Source organism: Pipistrellus kuhlii, unplaced genomic scaffold (genome assembly GCF_014108245.1).
Source record: "Pipistrellus kuhlii isolate mPipKuh1 unplaced genomic scaffold, mPipKuh1.p scaffold_m20_p_4, whole genome shotgun sequence".
Classification (NCBI taxonomy): Eukaryota; Metazoa; Chordata; class Mammalia; order Chiroptera; family Vespertilionidae; genus Pipistrellus; species Pipistrellus kuhlii.
In genome coordinates this window covers 89,075,667-89,098,417 of record NW_023425540.1, presented here as the reverse complement: position 1 = coordinate 89,098,417, position 22,751 = coordinate 89,075,667, and the positions used below count along the sequence as shown (strand labels likewise).

At 62.4% G+C, this 22,751-nt stretch overlaps 1 protein-coding gene across 3 annotated transcripts; it reads left to right on the top strand.

The window, feature by feature from the left end:
• The first annotated feature begins 1,030 nt into the window (after positions 1-1,030).
• GLIS2 (GLIS family zinc finger 2) lies at positions 1,031-22,311 on the top strand. Of its 3 annotated transcripts, none has more exons than XM_036410252.2 (7): positions 1,034-1,266; positions 16,043-16,262; positions 17,075-17,247; positions 18,123-18,299; positions 18,381-18,514; positions 18,596-18,717; positions 19,661-22,311. In XM_036410252.2, the coding sequence occupies exons 2-7, from the start codon at positions 16,091-16,093 to the stop codon at positions 20,458-20,460; spliced, it is 1,578 nt and encodes a 525-aa protein (XP_036266145.1). In that variant the 5' UTR covers positions 1,034-1,266; positions 16,043-16,090; the 3' UTR covers positions 20,461-22,311. The 3 variants fall into 3 exon arrangements, with proteins under 3 accessions (XP_036266144.1, XP_036266145.1, XP_036266146.1); XM_036410253.2 differs by having other exon boundaries at positions 1,037-1,266; positions 18,599-18,717; XM_036410251.2 differs by having other exon boundaries at positions 1,031-1,266; positions 18,123-18,514.
• The last annotated feature ends 440 nt before the right edge of the window (positions 22,312-22,751 follow it).

Sequence of the window (22,751 nt, the reverse complement as noted above, 5' to 3'; positions counted from 1 at the left end):
TTCTATCCACTCGTTCCACTTTCTAACCCGCACGGCGCTGGGCGCAGCGCTGCGGGAGCTCGCTGCATCAAGGACCCCCTGGCGCTCCAGCTGGAGGACACGGGTTGCCCCCAACTGCTGTGACCAAGCCTGCGGCCAAGAGGAAGCCCGGGCCTCCCCGGGTCAGACCGGGTCCTGGTTCCATTGTGCGGGGCCTGAGGCGAAGGAAAGGCGGGGGTGGGTGGGGGGGAGCCAGGGCGGCGCTGGGCGGCGGGAGGCGCGGAGCCCAGCCTCGAACCCCGGCGCGCGCTGCCCCGAATCCGGCGCCGGGGCCTCTGGCTGCCGGGCGCTGCCCGCGCGTTCCTGGAACTGGGCTGGGCGGAGAGATCCGGGCCGGCGGCGGGAGGCATTCTGGCCGCCCTCCCCGTCGCCGCCGGGGGCTGCGGGGGGCCTGGCCAAGGTGACCCCGCGGGAGGGAGGGGATGGGCGGAGGGGATGGGCCCCGCCCCCTCCTCCTTCATCTCCCGGGTTTTCGGGGCTTTTCCTCTGGACCCCCCCGCCCCCCTGCAGCCCCCTCGGTCCGCGGCGAGCCCGCCCCCGCCCCGGGCTTCCCCGAGGGCGGGCCGTCCCTCCCCCGCCGCCCCCGGGCCACCTCCAGGCCGTGTCCTAGCGCTGCCCTCGGCCTGGGGGCGGGGCCGCGGGGGGAGCCCGAGGATGGGGACGGAGAGGACGTTCCCGGCCCGCGCCCCCTCCCTCCCTCCGGGAGCCGACTCCCCGCCGCCTCGCTGCCCTCCGCCCTCCCTCCCCTCCCCTCCCCTCCCCCGCCCGGCGCCCGCGCGGCCGCCCCCTCCCCTCCCCGCCCTCCCCTCCCCCGGCCTCGCTCCCCGCTTGGCAGCTGGCGCCCCGGGCCTGGGGCCGCGGCGGCGAGGGGGCTGTGCGGGGAGGGCTGGAGGGAAGCGGAGGGAGGGCGGAGGGAGGGCGGCCGCCCCCCGCGCCCCTCCTCCTCCCCTCCTCCGCAGCCCGCGGCCCCTCCTCCCGCCGCCTCCCTCCGCCCTCCGCCCTCCCTCCCTCCGCAAGACATCCCGGCCCGGCCCGGCCGCCGCGGCCGCCTTCCCCGCCGGAGCTGCAGATGTGGCGGAGCGGCCGGGTGCCGGGCGGCCGCGCCAGGGGAGCCCGCGCCCGCTGAGCCTGCGCCCCGGCCCCCGCCCGCTGCGGCCCCTCCCCGCGCCCCCGCCGCCCGCCCGACCGCCGGAGCCCGCGCCGGAGCCCGCGCCCCGCCGCGCCGAGGTAGGGAGCCCCCGGCGTCGCGTCGTGGGGCGGGGGGCCGCGCGGGGGTCCGGCGGCCGCGCGGGGGCCGCGGGCTGGGGGTCGCCTCCCCCGCCGCGCCCGCGCCTCGCCCCGGGCCATTGTGAGCCCTCACCGGGGCCCCGCGCTCGCGCCCTCGCTCGCTCGCTCGCTGGCTGGCGCGCTCCCTCTCTCGCCGGCTCCCCGACTCCCTCCGTCCTTTGGTCTCTGTGTCTTTCTCTTCCCTCTGCCCTCCGTCCGTCCGTCCGTCCGTCCTGCGGCCGCGCCGGGCCGGGGCCGGAGCCGGGGCAGCAGCAAACTTCGGCGGGGAAGTTGGGCGGCCGCAGGGGGGGCGCGCGGCGGAGTGGGACCCCCCCTTGCCCCCGCCTGGGCAAGAAGTTGTGTGGGGCTGCTGGGCAGCCTCCCCCTTTAACGGCTGCGTCCAAAACGGGGTTTGAAAGGTGGCTCTTCCCTGTCCCTGAAAGTCTCTGACCCTGGTTAGACCCGACCCTTCCTCGGGCAGGGGAGGGGGGCGCCCCGGAGGCTCAGGACAGGGGTGCCGCCGCCGCGTTTGGACCAGGAGCTGGAGTCCTGTCCAGCGCTTGTGCCAACCCCTGCTGCCTCGGTGCAGGCAGGGGGCCCGGCAGCGTGGGGAGGGCAGGGGTACCTGACCCTCCTGAGGAAAGGTCCGGAGGGGGCGAGGCAGGTGCACCTGGAGAGAGGGAAATGCCTGTGCCCTGCTTCCCCCCGTCCCCCTGGGATGGGGCTGGAATCCAGGCTGGCACCTGGAGGCCTTGGCACGCTGCCTTGCCCAGCCGGGTACTCAGGCCACAGCAGGGCAGCATGCCGCCTGTCTCTTGTCCAGGAGGGCCCGCCTGGCCCGTCCCGCCCCCCTCCCACCCCCTCCCCACCGAGGGCAGCTATGGTTGCAGCCAGCGACCCAGCCCTGCCCAGGGGCCTGGGAAGCGGGAAGGGATCCTGGGAGGAGCCCTGGGCCCCCAGCCATCTCAGCCCAGGATCTTGGCTCCGAAGAGAATGCTTGACACTGAAGGGGCAGCCAGGCCAGCCCTGGACCTGGACCTGGGCTGCTGTGACTCTTGGTCTGGACCAGGGACAGGACCTAGCTGTGGTCGTGGGAGACAGCCATCCCAGAGGTCCCAGAGAAGGTGGGGCTTTGCAGACAGCCAGGGAGGGTGCTCTGCTCCCCAGCGTTTCCCCTGGGGAGGGCTTCCTCAGCCCCCAGACTCGGGGACAAGGAGACGGGCTCCTTCCGTCCGCCTGCCCACCCAGCCCCGCCAGTGCCACGGTGCCACAGCTGTTCCAGCCCAGCCGTCCCTCCCCATGACCTGCAGCCTTCCCCCTCTCTGCTCCTCCTTCTCCCCTCTGGGCCACAGCTGGGCCTCCCAGCTGGTCTTGGCCTGTCTTGGGGGAGGGGCTGCACCTGGGGGCCCCTCTAGGACACCCCTTTCTGAGCTTCAGCGAGCTCACTTTGCAGCCCACTCCCGGCCCAGCGTGGCACTGTGTGCAGCCCACCAAGCAGGAGGCCGTGGCCAGGAATCTGGGCCACCAGTCAGGCGGTTTGGGGACCTCTTGGAAGCAGCCCTGTTTTCCTCAGCCCCTTCTCCTCCCCCTCCTTTCCGGAGCTGCCATTAGTGCTGACCCGCTGACCCCCCCATGCCTGCCCACCATTCCCTGTCTGCGACCTTTCACCTTTGGTGTTAAATCCCTCCAGCTGGGGCCCCTCGCCCTCTGAGTGACCCTGGCACAGGCCCCCTGGGGGGCCTCTCCCTGCTCCTGGCTCTTTCCAGAGGGACACCTGCCAGTTCCTCCCTCGCTGATGAGGAGGGGTAACACCGGGAAGCCAGACAGTGAGTCACCCCACTTCTAGGCACCACGGCTTTTGGGGTTAGTGACTTTGGAGGGGGAGGGGGTTGCCGGAGCTGGGCCACAGCCTGGAGGGGGAGTGGGAAAAGCCCCCACCGAGAAGTCGGACATTCTGGAGCCCAGTCCCGGCAGGGCCACCAACGCCCAGAGGTGTCTGCGCCAGGCTCCTCCCTTTCTGGGTCTCAGTTTCCTCATCTGTCACACCAGGGGTCAGACAAGGTGAGCTTCCTGAGCTCCAGAGTCCCTGAGAAGACCTGGGGGGCGGAGGCCTGCTGAGAGAGGGGTAAGGCCAACAAAAGCCAACTCTCAGTTGTCCGTGGGTGGAGCCAGTATGAATAACTGGATGCCACAGACATCCAAAAACCTCACTTTAAACAATCGTGTGAACCACGTCTCCTCCCCCCCTCCGCCCCCCAGGCTTTTGTTGTTTCTAAAAGCCCAGCTGCAAATGGGTAGCCACAGCCATGTCTTCTCCTGCCTGGCTCCCTGGCTGGCGCTCTGGGAGTGCCCGTGGAGGGTGAGAGGCTGGACTGATGTGAAGGAGACAAAGCTCTCCAGGTCTCCTCCTAGGGCTTGTTTGGCGGGGGTGTGTGTGTGTGTGAGTGTGTGTGTGTGTGTGTGTGTCTAGACCCCTCTCCGCCCCACTGTGGGGCCCTCATTTTTCTCTCTCTTCCTTCCCTGGCCTGGCCTTGGCCCTGGGCAGTGGGAGTATCTTCTGCCACCTAATCCTCCAGGGTCTGAGCTGTGGTATAGAAAGAAGAATGCGTTTTCCTGATATTTTCCCGTGTGGGTTTTTCATCCAATTTCCCACTTAGGCAAGGGGGCGGGGGCGGGTGCCGGGCAGAGTTTGGGGCAATCCCAGGGTGCGGCCGGGGGACCAGATGTGGGAGTGGAGCCTGCAGTTGAGCTCTTCGGAAGGTGTTTGGGGTGGGCCGTCGGGCAGGGGGGAGGGGCTGGACAGGGCAGGGCAGGCTCCCGCTCCCACCTCTTTCCTCCCGTGGGGTGTGCTGCCCAGGGGAGGAAAGAGGTGGGAGCCCCAGGGGAGCCCCAGGGGAGGCAGGCGGAAGAGGCCTCTTATGCAAGTGGGAAATGCGGAGTGCGGTGGGGAGGCCTGAGCCAGGTGGAATGGGAATCAGCCTCTCCTCAGGGCTATGGCTGTCACTGTACGTTGCACACAGATGACTAAGTCAGAGGAGTGAGCCCTGCAAGGTCCTGAGTGATCCTCCCTTCACCCAGACAAGTGCCCTCCTCCGAGGTGGGGAGCATCGCTAGCTGGTGAGGGGCTCTTTGGGGCCAGCCAGAAAGATGTGGACCCCCCCCCCCCCCCCGGCTCCAGGGCCTGAGTTGTTTCCCCCTCCAGGGTCTGTGAAAGGGCCCTAGAGAGAGGCTGAGGCCCAGGCATGTGTCTAAAGGTTCATCTCTCTCAGAATGCCAGCACATCCAGCCTTGCCCCGGCCCTGAGCTTGGGGACCACAGCTCCTTCCAGGCCCTTGGGACACGTCTGCCCAGGATTTCTCCCGCTCGCCTCGGCTCGCACCTGGAGAATTCTGAATCAGGTGTGGCCAGGCAGGGACTCCCGTGCTGTGCCGATCAGCCCGGAGTGAGGCAGCTGCTTTGACGCTAGGACAGAGAAGGACTCGCGGGGGGGTGTGGGGTCTCTCTGAGGGGCACAGCGTGGAGTAGACCCAGGTTTCTCTCCGGGCTCCCACGTAACCCCGTAAACCTCCGCAGTCTCCGCAAGGAATAAAAGTGCCATCTCAGGTCCCCCGGGAGGGGTGGGGGAGAAGTGGGTCAGGGAGAAAGCAGCTTGGGTGGATCGCCTGGTAACAACTCCCTGAAAAAATCGTAGTGCCGTCCACTGGCCCCGTGAACTTTGCAGGCATTGACACCCTAGCCCTGTGAGACAGTTCGTTGGTCCCTATTGGAAAGACGAGGAAACGGAAGCTCGGCCTGGAAAAGGGCATGTGGGCCCGGGGGGGGGGGGGGGGTCCCCGTTCCTGGGGTCTGCCGTGGCGGCAGCGGTGGTGTCCGATGGCCAGGTTCCCAGCCCGGTCCCTGCTCCTGAGGGGAGCCCGAGTGGCCCCAGCAGCTGTGCACACTGGGCCCCCAGCACCTGTCCTTCCCCTGTGCTGGGCCCCCTGGCCTCTGCTCCAGACCTGTCCGTGGGAGACGTGAGGCCTGGCCCAGATCGGCCAGGGTCCCTGGCCCTCTTTTCGCTCCCAGCTCTGGTTCTCTTCCAGGGGCGCTCAGAGCTGCCACACAGCTGGTCCCCAGGGAGCCCCAGTTGTCTGACCGTCCCGACTGGATGTTTCTATCAGCTGGGCACAGGAGAGGCCCTGGCTCTGGGCATCTTGATGGGGGGAGGGAGCACTGGCCTTCATGCCCCCTCCAAGGTGGGACGGGGAGTTCTGGTTAACTGGTGGGCAGGCTGGGAGGAGCCTGGGAGCACAGAGCTGGGACGTATAATGGGCAGGGCGGGGGGTGGGGAGGGAGGGATAGGGGGCAAAAGAGACCTTCCCCATCAGTTCCAGACGCCATCTCTCTGGTGGGAGATGGTAAGGGGATGAGACTCTTCCAGGCCATAACGGGGGGGGGGGGGGGGGGGGGGGGGGGGGGGGTTTGGCTGGGATCGCCTCAGGCTCCTTGACTCCACTGCCTAAGAAGTCACCTGACATTTGAGTGGGGTATGTGTGCACATGTACCACTGCCTTGGCAGATGGCTGCCTGGGAGGGGACTCAGGCCCAGCCCCTGGCCCCCTCTTCCAGTCGTGGCCAAGGGCGGGTGGGGAGCCTGCCGAGGCCCCAGGAGACTGCTGAGCCGCTTGAGCCAGCCCCGGGTGCCTCGGGGAAACAGTCCTGCCGCTGACACAGTGTGCTCCCAGGCCAGCGCCCCACTGGGGCCCTGGGAGTAAGGAGGCTGCCTGTGGGCACGGTGGGGGGAGATAGGCTCAGAGATGTGAGGGCTTTGCCTGGGTCACTTAGGGAGGGACAGAGAGGGGGCCTGGAGCCTAGGGCCCTCTGGCCCTGGCCTCTGAAATGTCAGTTCCGCCTGGGAATCCCCCCACCTCCGCTCCTGCCCTCCTAGCCATGGCTTGGGCTGGACATGGGGGGCAGCTGTGTCTGGGTAAAGCCTCCCTCCCTCATTCCCATATCCACCTGGGTCTTGCTGGGAAGTCCCAGGCTGCCATTTCTCTCCTGGTCCACTTCCTCCTGCATCCAGAACCCCCTCTCCCCAACCCCCCCTTCCAGGCTGACTAGCCCCAGCTGTGATGCCCCCCCCCCCGCCCCCGGCTGTGGAGCCCTCCATTGTTCTGCCTGTTTTGAAGTACCCCCACCCCAGTACTGCTGGCCGTCTGCCTACCAGCCCCACCCTCTTCCAGGCCGAGCCCCCAGCACCACCTCAGCACACCTCGTGGGCACCCTGCCTGGGCCATGGACCTGGGCCCCACGAGCCTGACGGAGGCCAGGCCTGGCACGATGCTTCCTTTGGCTGGAGGCTGCCCCCTGGCTTCTGGACCTGCTTTGCTGCCTGGAGTGGACCAGCAGGGGCGGGTGGGGTGGAGCCAGACTCTGTGCTGGAGTCCCTGCTGGGCCTGGTCTTGCCCAGCTGTTCTGGGGTAGGCCCTGAGCCACCGTTGGGTGGGAGTGGCAGGAGAGGAAGCTGGGGAAACTGGGTCCTTCTGGTCATCCCAGCTGACCAGGGCGATTCTGGCTGCCCCGCCCTAGCCCTGCTCAGGGGAGGAGGAAGAATCTGTGTCCAGGCCCTGCCTCTCACCTTGACCTTGGACAAGCTACTTCCTTCTTCGGGCTGTACGCCCCTCCTGCCCGCCTCCCCTGGCTGTACGCCCCTCCTGCCCACCTCCCTGGCTGTACGCCCCTCCTGCCCACCTCCCCTGGCTGGTGGCACCACAGATGGATTCATTCACTCCGCAGACATGTACTGAGGGCCAAGTCCCAGGGAAAGCGAAGGGCAGTGATGCTGGTAGGAGCAGGGTCAGGATGCTTGAGCTCCAGTCCTATCCTGGGCCAGCTCTCTTTCTTGGATCGGTAAACCGAGGCCCAGAGCCTGGCCTGGCTTCTGGCTCTGAGCCCCAGCACTTTGCATCCGTGTCCAGTTCATGCTGGAGGGAGGAGTGGGCTGGGGGGGCTGTGAAGGAGGGGCCGTGGTCTGCCCCATGAGGCCTCCTACTTCTCAGCACCCCTAGAAGCTCTGAGCCGCCTGGGCCCAGAGATACAGCGATATCCCCACCTGCCCTCAGCCTCCCTCTTTGGAGGGGGCTCTGAATGCCCGGTGCGGGGCGGCGGGCGGGGTGTGTGTGTGTGTGTGTGTGTGTGTGTGTGTGTGGGTGTGGGTGTACTTGGGGCTGAGGGTTGGGGGCAGTGACTATGGCACTGTGTGCAGGGCTGGGCACTCAGGGCATGCTCCAGCACCGGTGACATTAGTGACCTGTCAGTGAGGACCCTGGCCCAGGGTGAGGGTCCCATGCAGCACCGGGCCACACAGGCCAGGCGTGCTGCCGGGCAGTGTGGGGACAGAGCCAGGGCCTCCGCTCCGCACTCAGGCACCTGGAAGAACAGCTCGTGTGCAGCTGCAAGGGGCTGCATCAGGGAAGGTTGCTTGTAGGGGGTCGAAGGGGAGGGCAGCCGGAGGAGATTTGGGGGACAGGGAAGGCTGTAACACAGGAGCTGGCACTTAGGAGACGGGCCCCACGCTCCTGGCGGCGGGGAATCCTGAGGAAGAAGGTGCTACAGGGGACGAGAGACTCCGGGCTGGAAAGGGTAGGATCCTCCATGGCTTCCCCGGCCCCCAGGTCCGGGCCCAGCCTCACCCCGAGCCCCCTCTTCTGCTGAATGACGGACAGCTCCCTTGTGGGTGAGCTGAGGCCGCACTCCCGGCCGCTGCGGCCCTGGACCTCGAGTGCGGGCTTCGGACCTGGAGGTGAGTCCCAGCTGTGCTGCTTACAGCTCTGTGACCTTGGCCGTGACCGCGCTGCCCTGAGCCTCCGCGATCGCTCATCTGGAGGATGGGGAGAACAGCACCTAATCGGCAAGGTGGTGAGGAGGCGTGGAGATGGTGCTGGGAGGCTTGCTGGCCGTGGTAGCCCGCAGGACTGGCTAGGACCCAGTGCTCTCTCTTGCTTTACCCCATGTCCACGTGGCCAAGTCGGATCTGCCCACCCACCTCCCCTCCCCCCTTGGCGGGAGCAGCTCACCCCTAACATTGTCTTTCTGTTGCCAACGGTTCCCCCACTGAAGTCTGGGTGCCCTTCATTCCCAGATCGGAGAGGAGGGCCGGGTGCTGGAATGCATGACTGAGAGGGGGTAGATGGGGCTGGAGGGACAGGCCAAAGTCCGAGCCTGTCCTGCCCACCTCCCCTCCCACGGGGACTTGGCAGGTGCTGTGCCGTGGGCCTGGTGCCCATCCTTTGGTGATGGGAGGGGTAGGCCACAGGCTCCGCCTCTGCTCGCTGCCATGGCCTGGCACTCCGTCGCTGGTTACCTGCCGTGTCCTGCGTGTCTCCTGTATGTGCACAGGTGTAACACATACGCACGGACCTGTATGTCGCGGGGTGTTGTGGGTGCCCGTCCATGTGCTGTGGGACACTGACCACACCTTTGCTGGCCCCAGAGAGCTCTGGAGGAGTGCCCTGCTGCCACCGAGAATGGCGGCGCCGACTGGCAGGGCCTGGGCTTCCAGTGTCTAGGCCCTGCTGGGTGTGTGTCCCGCCCAGCTCCCCCGTGCGGGCCTCTCCCAGGGATTTGGGCAGCCTGGGCCCAGCCCTTCCCTCCCCGCCTGCTGACCAGTGGGCGTGTGGGCGGGCTGGTGTGGGGGCTGCTTGGCGGGCTCCGCTCTGGCGGAGGCCCAGGTGCAGGCAGTGCTCAAGCCCCACATACCACCTCCCCCCAAGCTGGGCAGACAGGAAAATACCAGACATAGTTGTGCAAAGGTGGCTGCAGGCAGGCAGGCAGGCAGGCGGCAAGGGGCGGGGGCTGCACAAGGGCGCCTGGAGCCACCCGCCTACGGGAGACCGCGGTGCCAGGCTGGACCCTGCAGCTGGATGGGCACACGCATCCGTGTGAGTGTTCGTCTGCCGTGTGTGAGCTGCCGCCCCCGGCCGGTGTCACCCTGCTGACGCCGGAGAAGGAAGCACATCTGGGGAGCACGAGTGTTGGGGAGCCCCCTGCGTGCCTCCCGGCTTCCGCGCTGCCTGAGCCGTCTGGGTGACTTTGGCAGGCCGTGGCTGCATGGGGCAGGAACAAGAACCCTCAGGGCTACCAGTTGCTGGCACCTCCTGTGTGCCAGGCACCCAGCCAGCTCGTCCTGCAGGGTGCCCCGGCGGGGCCTGTGATTGTGGTACCTGTGACAGTGGCAGGAACTGAGGCTCGGAGGGGGCTCCGGGAGCCACCCGAGGCCCCGCAGCGAGGGGTGGAGGCAGTGAGGACTGGAACCAGGGAGCCTGGCTCGGGTGGCACTGTCTAAACATGCCAGCGCAGGTGCTGCCCGGCTGGGGCCTTTTCCGAGGCCCCCACAGCGCAGAGCAGAGCGCTTGGCCGGGGCTGGCTCACCCCGGGGTGCTCGCACCCTCACCAGGGTGAGGTCCGCGCCCAGGAGGGCCTGGGAGGGCCCTGGGTCCTGGCCGAGCGCCCCTCTGGCGACAGGGGAGGGGCCTGTCTTGGGAGCAAGAGGTTCCCAGGGAAGTCAAACCCCATGCTCTTCCAGGAAACGCCGCCTGCCCTGGCCCCTCTCCTGGGACCTGCTGGGCAGAGGCCTCAGGATAAGCCCCTCCCCCTCATCCTGGGAGGAGGCTGCTCCTTCCAGGGCCGCTCGGAACCCCTCCGGGGCCTCCCAGTGTTCTTTCCCGGAGGCAGTCGAGCCGCTGGAAGGTGACTCCAGTCTGCTGTGGCCACTCCACAGCCCAGCAGGGGCCGGAGGCTCTCTGAGGGGCACACCCTTGTCCAGTCACCCCCGAGCCCGAGCCCACGTGCTCCCCGTGTGAGACTGCCGTGTCCGTGGGAACAGCGGGGAGGGCCAGTCCTCTCCTCAGCTGCCCTCACAACTCTGGATGGGCCAAAGGCTGGGGATCTCGGCCATGGTGACAATTTACTCAGTAAGTCTGAGTAAGCACCTACTGTGCACCCAGTACTGTTCCAGGTGCTGAGTGTCCCCGCCATGGTGACAATTTACTCAGTAAGTCTGAGTAAGCACCTACTGTGCACCCAGTACTGTTCCAGGTGCTGAGTGTCCCCGCCATGGTGACAATTTACTCAGTAAGTCTGAGTAAGCACCTACTGTGCACCCAGTACTGTTCCAGGTGCTGAGTGTCCCATGCCCATGGGAAACACGAGGTGATCACTGACTGTGCACCGTCGCATTGATTTCTCCCCCAAACCCAATGGGAGTGGGTTATCACCATATTACTGTCTCCCTTGGGAGAGGAGGACCCTGAGGGACCTGCCCTAAGTCACATGGGGAGGAAGTGGCAGAACCGTGTGGAGACCCAGATGGCCTGCCCCAGGCTTAGAGCCTCGGGGTGCTCGGTGCCTGGTCCGAAAGGGGACCCGGAGAGGAGGCCTGCCCCGTCCCCAGCCCCGCTGCTTGGCTGCCGCGGAGGGTGGAGCTCAGTGGGCAGGGTGGAGCGCAGTGGTTCTCAGGAATGCAGGGTTGTGGGCCCTGTGCTTTGGCAGCATATCTGCCTGCAGCTCTCCAAGCTTCCCTGTGGCCGCCCCCAGCCGGCCCCTCCACACCCACCCACTGCTCTGCCCCTCCTAGGCCCTGCAGCTAGCTCAGGCAAACCCCGAGGCAGGGCGAGGGGCCTGCTTCTCCCCACGCCCACTGGAAGGTGAAGCTAACGGGGAACAGTTTCGGGACTCACCCGGCTTAAAACCCAGCTCTGCCACAGACAAGCTGTGTGACCCGGGACAGATTATTAACCTCCCTGAGCCTCTGTGTTTGCATCTGTAAAACGGGGGTGAAAGAGCACCTGCTGAACAGGTGCTAGCACGTTCCCCAACTATCCGCAGCTGGCTGTTGATACTGTCATCCTGTAACATTCACCCATGGCTTCCAGTCCTGGGCTTGCTACCCACTGTGTGAGCTGGGGCAGGGGTCTCTCTCTCTTTCTGGGCCTCAGTTTCTCCATTTGTACGACCAGCATGTTGGCAGTGATGGTCCAAGTCACCAGACACGGGGCACCCGTGGAGCACAAGGGAGGCAGGGACTTGCTTCCTCTTTCCAGTCTGTATCAAGAAAGCCACATGGGGCCCTAACCGGTTTGGCTCTGTGGACAGAGCGTCGGCCTGGGGACTGAAAGATCCCCGGTTCGATTCCGGTCAAGGGCATGTACCTTGGTTGCGAGCACATCCCCAGAAGGAGGTGTGCAGGAGGCAGCTGGTCGATGATTCTCTCTCATCGATGTTTCTAACTCTCTATCCCTCTCCCTTCCTCTGTAAAAAATCAATAAAATGTATTTTTTTAAAAAGAAAATGTCTCCATTAAAAAAAAAAGAAAAAGCCACATGGACTTCTGAGAGTTGCATCTTGGAATTGTCCCTAAGTCCTAAGCTGGACGAGCCACGGCTGGGCCGCTGTGAGGATAGGGTGTTCCTCAGGCCGCCTTTGACAACACTGTTCGCTGGTGGGCAGGCTCTGGCTCTGTGCTGTGAGGAGAGGACCCCACCCTCTGCGCTGCCAGGGAGGCCCTGAGCGCTTCTAGGGGGCTGTGCAGAGCCCCCTCCACCGACACAGGCCCTCCTCCAGGCTCAGGGCCAGCCACCGCCCTCCCCCAAGCAGGCAAGGAGGGGCTTTACGCAGAGCAGATTCCAGCCTGCACCTCTTAGCCTCAGTTTCCCCGTCTTTATGACGGGAAATGATTACATCTATTCACCGGGGTTTGTGAGGGCTCAGAGAATTCGTGGGCAAACAGGACAGGAAGGGTGGGTATTTAATGGATGTTGATCCCACATTCTGTATACCATCCGCCCTCAGTTTCCCCACGTAGTGCTTCGCCTGTGGAGGGGAGAAGTGTGGGGGGGACCTGCCAGGTAAGCCAGGGGTGTGGGGGGGCGTGTCTTGGTGGGCCCGGCAGCTGAGGCCGGTGGCTGGGCCGCAGGCAACACACAATAGCAGCCATTGTCTGGGCGCAGCCGGCTGGGAGGGTGCGGTGGGGCGGGGGAGGGGCGGGCCCGAGGGCCAGCGTGGCCCACCCCCAGATGACCCCTGCCCGCCCCCACCACTTCGGTGGTCCCCACACCGCCCCACGTCCCTCAGCTCCCTCCGCTCTAATTAGTTCCTTTCGCGGCTGGAGCTGCTGTGCAGCACCCGGCAGGCAGGCAGGCAGGCAGGCAGCGTGACCACCTCTGCGTCGCCTCCCGCCCAGCATCCCGCCCCCACGGAGCCCCACACCCCGCACCAGCAGAGCCCAGTCCCATCTTCAGGCCAGGTTCCCAGGGGACTCCATGCCGCACCCACGGGGTGCGTACCGAGTGCCCCAGCCTGGTTAAGAAACTTGCCTGCACCCTCAGAGCAAGACGGCTGCCCCCCCACCCCACCCCAGCACCTCCGTCCTCCCCACCTCCCCGCTGTCTGTCGAGAGCATTAAGTCGGTGACGGCTGGCTGGCCTCTCTGGTTATCACAGCACCGGTCCCAGGGTTTCAGCCTCCCGAGAGCGTAACTGGCCCTCACCCGCCCCCCTCACCCAGCCCAGGAACAAAGAGCAGAGCTGGAGCCCAGAACTGGCCGCTGGCGGGTGGCTGGGGGATGGGGGTGAAAGAGGACACTGAGGTTGGCCAAGGAGTGGGTCACTGGCGTCTTCCCCATGGAGTGGGGCCCCCATTGCGAGGGAAATGGGGGTGAGGCCAGCCTGGAGATGGGGTTGCTGGGACTGTGGGCTTTGGGGCGGCACCTTCCTCCTTTTCCAGGGCCTCCAGGCTGGGCTCTGGCTCCCGTCGGAATGAAACCCAGGGCAAAACCCAAGGGCAGTAGCGGGGGCCAGGGGTACCCCCTCCCGCCTTGGGCCCCACCCTGGGGGACAGGGTCCTTTTTGGGCCCTCCCTGGTTCTGGACTGAGGCAGTATCTCCTTCAGGTCTGCAGAACCAGGTGGCCCGGGCCGGGCCTCGGGCTCCTCCTGGTCCCCGCTGGGCTGGGAGGGGGGCAGTGGGGCTGGTGCCAAAGGATGTTGCTTGGACGACGACACCAGTGAGCGTCAGTGTCACTTTGAATTCTCGCTTCCGAACGATTCTGCCGTCCTGGTCGGTCCCCCTCTGCCAGGCTGGGTGGGGATTGGGGGTGGGACGTGGAGGCACTGGGGAGGCCTGTGGCCCCGGGCCAGCCGAGGACCAGGCCACCAGCCCTTCCTGGCTCCTGAATTCTTAATCAGCATAAATATTTACTTCCTTCCTCTCTTTCCAGGCTCCTAACACAGAGGAGCTTCAGGGAGGTTGGAAGGGGCCTGTGTCTAAAAATAAACAGGTGGAGGGACAGGCAGACACACAGACAAACTGACATGACCAGGGGGTGGGTTAGGCAGAGGGCAGCTCCTCCGCCACCCAGGAGGAGAGCGGAGGGGCCCATGGCTGCCCGTCACTGTCACTCACCTGCCCGCCTGGAACGGGGGCTCCCGGAGGGCAGGGAGGCAGTCTGGTCCCAGTCCCCCTTGCGTGGCTGGGAGCTCCTGGCCCACGTGTGGCCTGGGGGGCAAATCCAAACAGACCTGCTGGCTCTTACCTGTTGGAGTTTAACAGGAACAAGTCAAACCACAGACCTGGTCCCATGGCCACGTGCAGCCAGCTGTGCTCTGACAATACAATCCCTTCCCTAGGCTTAGAGTGGGCCTTTGTACGTGTCCCCAGAAGCTGAGGGTCCTGAGTTCTCTGCATGCTTGGAGGGTCTTAGCAAAAGTGGAGCTTGGCCTAGCCCTGGCCGGTGCTGCTAAGTGCTTAGAGGGTCAGCCCGCTCACTGAAGGGTCTTGGGTTCGATTCCCAGTCAAGGGTATCTAACTGGGTTGCAGGTCCAATTCCGAATGGGCGTGTGTAGGAGGCAACCAATCGATGTGTCTCTCTCACATTAACGTTTCTCTCCCCTTCCACTGCTCTCCCTTCCTTCCACTCTATAAAAATCAACAGGAAGCCCTGGCTGCTTTGGCTCAGTGGATAGAGTGTCGGCCTGTGGACTGAAGGGTCCCAGGTTCAGTTCCCGTCAGGGCACATGCCCGGGTTGTGGGCTCCATCCCCAGTGCAGGGTGTGCAGAAGGCAGCCAGTCGGTGATTTTCTCTCATTATTGATGTTTCTATCTCTCTCTGTCCCTTCCTCTCCAAAATCAATAAAAGTGTGTGTGTGTGTGTGTATGTGTGTGTGTGTGTATATATATATATATATATATATATTTTTTTTTTAAATCAATGGGAAAAAAATATCCTTGGGTGAGGATTAACAACAACAAAAAAGTGGAGCTTGTCCTAGGAAACAGGTGAGCCAGGGCTTGGAGCTAGGTGAAGACTGGTTACAGTTGCTGAGGGGCCTGACCTGGAGAACACGAATGGGGATGTGGGGGCTGCCCCCCGCCCCCCCGCCGCCCCCGTCCTGCTCCGCGGAGAGAGCACCACACAGCTCTTCGTAGGCATCTGTAGGCAACACTGGCCCCCAAGGAGACACACCAAACAAAACAGGCAAAGGCTCTTACCACATGGTGCTTATGGGATTATTCTGTATTAAATTGTGAAAACCTGGATTCAGTGAATGGCAGGGATATAGTACCCGTGTTTCCCCGAAAATAAGACCTAGCGCATGGAAAGATAAGACATCCCCTGAAAATAAAACCTAGCGCAACTTTGGGAGAAAAAATTAATATAAGACGCTGTCTTATTTTCGGGGAAACAGGTATCTCAGTGTTGGCTTGTTTAGCAGATAGATTTTCAGAAAGTAGTCATCTCAATGAACAAATGCAAAGAAACACTGTGACTGTTTCCCCACGTGTGAGAAGATTGCCTCTGTAAGAAGTTTTAATTTGGAATGAAGAGTAGACCTTGCTTTTGGGTCATTTTATGTGAAGAAAATTATATCACTGAGACATTCTAAGAAAATGTTGAAAATTCCAGCATGAGAACTCATAATAAAAGAATGTCATCACACACACAAAAAAAGATATATGCATATATTTTACTAGGCACCAGAGCTGGTCCACTTCCTTCCAACCCTGCCCCTGGCTGGCCTGGCTGGGCCACAGCCCCCATCTGCCCCCTAGTGGCGGCAGAGCCCTCTGGCTCCCTGTGCCTATGGGCACCTCTTCTATCTCCTGTGAGGCAGTGCCACCTGTCTGCACCCCCATCCCTTGGGGCCAGGCTTTGCTGAGCCATCTCTCAGCTTGTTCCCTCAGGGGTGACCACAGATCCCAACGGGCCCGGCACCATGGGTCCTCGGCAGTCAGTAGCTGTGGACCTCTCATGGCCACCTTGGAGAACACCTCAGGCCTGGTGTTTGGTCTTTTGGCTCAAACCAGGCATGTGCTTCAGGCATGACTTGCCACTCAGTCAGAAACGACCTTTGGGACTTGGCTGGTTATTTCTTGGGAGATCTGACCTTGAATATGGTAGCTCTACCACTTCCTAGCTCTGTGACCTGAGGCAGGGTCTCTAAAACTCAGTTTTATGGCAAAACAGACTCTTGGAGCTTTGCCTACCAGAAAAGACTTGTGGGAAGTGGACATGGAAGATCTGAGTAGATAGTCGGCTCTCTTTATGATACCTGCTGGCCAGACCACTCAGCTTTCCCTGCCTGGGGAGAGAGCCTTCACACACCTCCACACACACACTGCCTCCCTGTCCTGAGGGCTTTAATGAGTGGAGCCCAAGGAGGACTTGGGAGCACAGTGTCACAGCAAGCTCCTGCCCTCCCCTAGGTTCCTGCCTGAATACCAGCTTGCCATCCAGCCCCAGCCCCCATCACTATGCACTCCTTGGACGAGCCGCTTGACCTGAAGCTGAGCATCACCAAGCTCCGGGCGGCGAGAGAGAAGCGGGAGAGGACGCTGAGTGTGGTCCGGCACCGAGCTCTGCGCAGGGAGCTTGGCCTGGTGGATGACAGCCCCGCTCCATGCTCCCCGGGCTCCCCGCCCTCAGGTACTGCACGGGTCAGGGCCATGGTCTCTGGGCCTGATGGAGCTGGGGCAACAGAAAGAATGTCCACGGTGTGCCCACCAGGGCGCAACTGCAGCCCCTCACAGCTCCTGGCTTAGAGTGCTCCCCACACTCTGCCATTCATCCGTCCAGCAGTTTATCTTGGGAGGTCACATTGTCCCCACGAGGAAGGAAGTTCCCTGCCTAGTTTACCAAGCTGGGACAGCAGTCAGGATTCAGGTGGAGGTCTCTGGGAGGAGTTGGAGTAGCTGATAGTGGGAAGCAGAGTTTCTATGTGGTAATAAAAGGCCCTGAGACCCAACTCCCGGGCTTGGAGGCAGTGTGGGTGGCCAGCGGGTCAGTAGAGATGGGCACCTCATCCAGCAAGTTCCTTAGGATGCTTCGGGCCCAGGCCTTCTGCTCTGCCTCTGGTGCTCCTGAAAAGCACACCTGCCCCTTCTGAGCTGTCCTAGCACAAACCTCTCCTTTTAGAGGGAGCACTGAGGCAGACGGGTGATGGGAAGCTCCGAGCTTCACATTCCTAGTCAGTTGCTCACCCTGCGTACCAGATCATTCTAGCTGCAAAATGGATACTTCCCACTTTTCATGTCAGCTGATGGCCGAGCTATCATGATGGCCAAGATCACATTTGTCAGGTAGATGGGCTGTTGCTCAGACACCTGGGGTCCCAGGTGATCAGGGTGTGGCATGCCTGGGGTTTGCTTCCAGGGCCGTGGCTTAGGATTCGGAGGCGGGAGGGCCTAGCCCACCAGGACTCCTGGCTCCAGCACCCCTGAATTGTGCTTCTCTTTTAGGCTTCCTACTGAACCCCAAGTTCCCTGAGAAGGTGGAGGGACGCTTTTCAGCGGCCCCGCTGGTAGACCTCAGCTTGTCACCATCATCGGGACTGGACTCCCCCAACGGCAGCAGCTCGCTGTCCCCCGAGCGCCAGGGCAACGGTGACCTGCCCACAGTCCCTACCGCCCCGGTAAGGAAGAGGGGTGGGTTTTGAACTACAACACTCCAATCTCTGTCTGTGGTCACAGGACTCTTTCCCTCTGTGTGTCTCTATCCAAATCTCCTTCTTCCTTTTATGAAGACTGGTCACTGGATTTAGGAACCCCTCTTCCCACCCTGTCTAGACCACACTGCTAACTTGATCACGTCTACAAAGGTCTTATTTTCAAATGAGGTCACACACACAGGTACCGGGGGTTAGGACTAGGGCATATTGTGGGGACAACTGGTACTGGGGGTTAGGACTAGGGCATATTGTGGGGACAGCTGGTCCCGGGGGTTAGGACCAGGGCATATCGTGGGGACAACTGGTACTGGGGGTTAGGACCAGGGCATATTGTGGGGACAACTGGTACTGGGGGTTAGGACCAGGGCATATTGTGGGGACAACTGGTACTGGGGGTTAGGACCAGGGCATATTGTGGGGACAACTGGTACCGGGGGTTAGGACCAGGGCATATTGTGGGGACAACTGGTACTGGGGGTTAGGACTAGGGCATATTGTGGGGACAGCTGGTCCCGGGGGTTAGGACCAGGGCATATCGTGGGGACAACTGGTACTGGGGGTTAGGACCAGGGCATATTGTGGGGACAACTGGTACTGGGGGTTAGGACCAGGGCATATTGTGGGGACAACTGGTACTGGGGGTTAGGACCAGGGCATATTGTGGGGACAACTGGTACTGGGGGTTAGGACCAGGGCATATTGTGGGGACAACTGGTCCCGGGGGTTAGGACCAGGGCATATTGTGGGGACAGCTCACCTTGCTGAAGGAGACAGAGGGGGTCTGGGCCTGCTGGCCCCGTGGGGTACTGACCACTCTGCCCCACACCCTCTCCTCCCAGGATTTCCAGCCGCTGCGCTACCTGGACAGTGTCCCCAGCTCCTTCCAGTTCTTCCTGCCTCTGGGCTCGGGGGGAGCCCTGCATCTGCCTGCTTCCTCCTTCCTCACCCCCACAAAGGACAAGTGCCTCTCACCGGAGCTACCCCTCCACAAGCAGCTGGTCTGTCGTTGGGCCAAGGTGAGTGGGGGCCGGGAAGAGGGGGGCAGGGCCTGGGGCCGGTGGCCTCACACGGGCTCAGAACCCTCCCTGGCCCCGCAGTGTAACCAGCTCTTCGAGCTCCTGCAAGACTTGGTGGACCATGTTAACGATTACCACGTCAAGCCAGAGAAGGATGCGGGGTACTGCTGCCACTGGGAAGGCTGTGCCCGTCACGGCCGAGGCTTCAATGCCAGGTGAGGAAGGGCGAGAGCTGGCAGGAGGGAGGGGGCCCGGGTGTCCATTGAGCTGAGCCGTGCTCTATGCCCTCTCTGGAGCAGGTACAAGATGCTCATCCATATCCGCACACACACCAACGAGAAGCCGCACCGCTGCCCCACCTGTAGCAAGAGCTTCTCCCGCCTGGAGAACCTGAAAATCCACAACCGGTCACACACAGGTGAGAGGGGGTGCTGGAGGGTAGCAGCCGGGCAGGCATCTGACCATCCGTGGGCACCTGAGAGACAGGGATGCATCCCATTGTTGACTGGTCCGCTTGCTCGGGGAGGCCTCCATAAACCGAGCACAGAGAGGTCTTCCCGCCACACTCGGCATTGTTGTTTGTAAGATTATTGGACTCACACCACCTGTGATTGCACTCAGTATGTCTGTTTTGCTCCTCACCATAACCCAGCACACGGTAGGGCCAGCACTGGCCAACAGACCCACACACCTGATTTTAAATTTCCTAATCGCTGCGTTAAATTACAAAGAAATAGGTGAAATGAACTATAATCATATATTTTCTGGAACCCAATTATGTCCAAAGAATTATTTCAAAATCAAAAACATCTAGGAGACATTGAAAACCTTCATTTCATTTGAAGTCTGCAGAACCTGGTCTGTGCCTTACACTCACAGCTCATCTCCATTTGGAGTGGCCACGCTTCAAAGGCCCAGAGCCCCACGTGGCTCCACCCTGGTCAGTGAGGGAGCAGACGTTTATAAATCTGGAGCCATTCTGCTGAGTAAAGGCTGCATAGAAGGCAGCCGGCATTCGTGCAGTGCTCACTGTGGGCCTGCCGCTAGTAGGGGCTTTATGGAAGACTGTAATTAGGCCGTGGTTCTCCTATTGTCATGGCTGCTGTCACCTGCTGTTTGAAGCACAGCACCAAGGCCCCGGGCACACAGTCAGTGCACAGGGGTCCTGAGGGTAACCAGGCTGGCTTTTCAGTGCCTTGCTGCCCCTACCTGGTGTCACATCTCATGCCAAGCGCTGAGGACACCGCCCCTCAAATGAGAGTCTACTTTCAAGGACATCTTGGTCTGGGGTCTGCCGAGTAGGTAGCAGGTGTGGGCAGGACCCTGGGCTGGGAGACCTCTCACTCCAGCCCCACTCACAGGTGAGAAACCCTACGTCTGCCCGTACGAGGGCTGCAACAAGCGCTACTCCAACTCAAGTGACCGCTTCAAGCACACTCGCACCCACTACGTGGACAAGCCCTACTACTGCAAGATGCCCGGCTGCCACAAGCGCTACACGGACCCCAGCTCGCTGCGCAAGCACATCAAGGCCCACGGCCACTTCGTGTCCCACGAGCAGCAGGAGCTCCTACAACTGCGCCCGCCCCCCAAACCACCACTGCCCGCCCCCGACGGCAGCCCCTATGTCAGTGGGGCCCAGATCATCATCCCCAACCCCGCTGCCCTCTTTGGAGGCCCTGGCCTGCCCGGCCTGCCCTTGCCCCTGGGCCCCGGCCCCCTTGACCTCAGTGCTCTGGCCTGTGGCAATGGTGGGGGTGGGGGGAGTGGGGCGGGCATGGGCCATGACCTGCCAGGCCCTGTCCTTCCCCTCAATCTGGCCAAGAACCCACTGATGCCCTCACCCTTTGGGGTTGGTGGACTAGGCCTGCCTATGGTCTCCCTCCTGGCTGGCTCCACGGGTGGCAAGGCCGAGGGGGAGAAGGGGCGTGGGGCGGTGCCAGTCAGGGCCCTTGGTCTGGAGGGCCGTAAGACCCCCCTGGAGAGGACTGAGAGTGGCCGCTCCCGGCCCAGCCCGGAAGGACTCCCCCTGCTGCCCGGCACCGTGCTGGACCTGTCCACGGGCGTCAATTCGGCGGCCAGCAGCCCAGAGGCCCTGACCCCTGGCTGGGTGGTCATCCCGCCTGGCTCTGTGCTGCTCAAACCGGCTGTGGTGAATTGAACTCATCCCAGGGACAACTACCCGATGCTCACGACGAACAGAACCTTTTCTGCGAAATAGCAATAATGTCCTTCTGCCCCCGGGGCCTGGTTGGCTGTCCCCCCGGCAGCCCCAGCCCCAGACAAGCTGGGTGGCAAGGATGGTGCTAGGTCATTGCTGGGGTCCCAGGCTCCCAAGGGACCTTCTCCCACTGGCCAGGGAGACCTGAGCCCCTGGGTGCTGAGGCCTTGCTCACCTCCAGCCCTCAGTCTCCTGGCCCTGTCCACCCTGGTGCCTCCCTCACCCAGTGGCCAACCTGGACAGGTCACCCTCCCTCCCTCCCTCGTCACTTGCCAGCCACATCCCAGCAGTGGGGGCAGGTGGGGTGGCATCTACCCCCTGCCGGCCCAGGGCTTCTGCGCCCCTTCGTGTGGTAAGCTGTGACGAGGAGCCCTGGGATTGAGGCCCCTACTCATCCTGCCTAATTTCACCAGGCTCCTGCCCTGGGGGCTCCTTGGACCCCTCTCCCTCTGGCCCATCCTCCAGAGGGAGAGCAAGACAGACGCAGCCCCCTGCAAAGCCACAGGAAGAGCCATCTTATCCTTATGACAAGGTGCCTCCTGCTCAGAGAGGGAGGCCTGCTCTGCCCCCTGCCTCTCATCACCTACCTACTGTCCGAAGCAGCTTCTCTGGTCTGGACGGTGCTCTCCGAAATGAGGGAACAGCTGACCACTCAGCTGCCTCTTTACCACCGGCCTCCCCGATCTACCTTATAGGGAGCCTTGGAGTGTGGGGAAGGGAGGTGCCAGGGCCTCGGGCAGGCCTGGCTCAGGGAACAGGTGGGGTGGGCCTGGCCTGGGGCAATGTCCCTCTTGCACTTGGGGCTGCAGACACCTGCGGGTTGGTAGGAGGCTGGAAGCTGGCTGGGGATGACCCCAGGTTGGGACAGTCCTCATCTGGGGGTGCCAAGTCACAGCCAGCACACAGTAAGGGAGGGCTACAGGCCAGTGCTGGGCACAGGAGCTTCCCAGAGGCCATGGTCTGAGGCCTTGGGCGTGGGGGGATGGTGAAGCAGTCAAGACTGGCTATGGGAGGCCCAGCCCCTCCACCTGGGAGGGGAAAGTTGGTGGAAGCCTGGACTTATGACATGCTGTGTCCTTTGGATTCTTCCATCTGAGCCCCTGTCCTAGACATTTTTTAAATCCCAGAGGCCAGAATAAGCCAAGGATGCTGGTGTTCCAGGTGCCCGCTACCTGGCCTAGGGAACGGGCTTTCCCCACCCTGACCCTTCACTGTGCCAGTGCCTGGTCCTTGGCATCAGTGAGCAATCCTCCCCTTTCCCTGACAGAACAAGGGAGCTGCAGGACAGCAGTGGGGTCCTAGTAGCCCTGCGGTTCGAGCCCCCCTACTGTTCCTCAGCAGCTCTGCTGACCCCTCCCCTTTTCTGGACTGCCCTTCTGTCCTAGAGGGGTCACCCTGACCCAGCCTGCCCTGACAGGGCCTGGCAGTGCTGGCTCTGCCTCTCTAAGGGGCTGCGAGCAGAACAGGAAGGAGCTGGTCTCCTTCAGGCCCCACCCAGGACCCAGGCATCCCCACCCCACGAAGGGCCCCAGGCCTTTTAAGTCCCCAGTTGGGGGATGAGGGGTTTGGGTTTGCAACTGAAGCCCAGGGAGCAGAGGAACAGGGCACTGGAAGATGACATTAGCTCAGCATGTGACTCAGTGATAGACCAGGCTCAAGAGAGCTGGTATATGTGTTGTTGTTGGTTTGTTGTTGCACATTCCAGGATATCAGTATTTTAACAGGTTCTAAGTGCCTTTCTATCGTAGCTTATGTTTTTCCTCCTCTTGGCTCCACTGCTGTTAGCATAGAATAAATTTTAAAAAATGAAGAAAAAAAAAAAGATAAGCTAATGACTATAACAATATATTCCTCCATGTGAGAGGAATTTTATAAAGAAACAATAAAAGTGAGTTGCAAAGATGGTTTCTGTTGTGCCATGTTCCCGAAGCTGGGCCACCCAACAAGAAACCACTTCCAACTGTCCTGTGTCTGGCTCTAAGCTCACCCACAACAGCCTGCAGCACCTAGAGGCCACTCCGGGGCTTCCTCCTAACCCTGGGGGTGCCATCACCTCTCAACATTCTGCTGGGAGCTGGGAGGGTGGGAGGAGTCAGGTGCTGAGGAGCAGGAGTGCTAGGAGCTAAAAAGCAAGATTGTGGACAAAGCTCACAGGCTTAGCTGCTTGTCCTGAGAACCTGCTGGGCTCTGGTGAGGAGCTTAGCTCTTAGGAAGACCCAGCTCCAGGCCCC

Excerpts from the sequence above, each read along its gene's own strand:
- GLIS2 (XM_036410251.2), top strand. The coding sequence starts at position 16,091 with ATGCACTCCTTGGACGAGCCGCTTGACCTGAAGCTGAGCATCACCAAG. Across the intron at positions 17,248-18,122 it reads CCACAGTCCCTACCGCCCCG|GATTTCCAGCCGCTGCGCTA; the intron begins GTAAGGAAGAGG and ends CTCTCCTCCCAG. Across the intron at positions 18,515-18,595 it reads GGCCGAGGCTTCAATGCCAG|CAGGTACAAGATGCTCATCC; the intron begins GTGAGGAAGGGC and ends CCCTCTCTGGAG.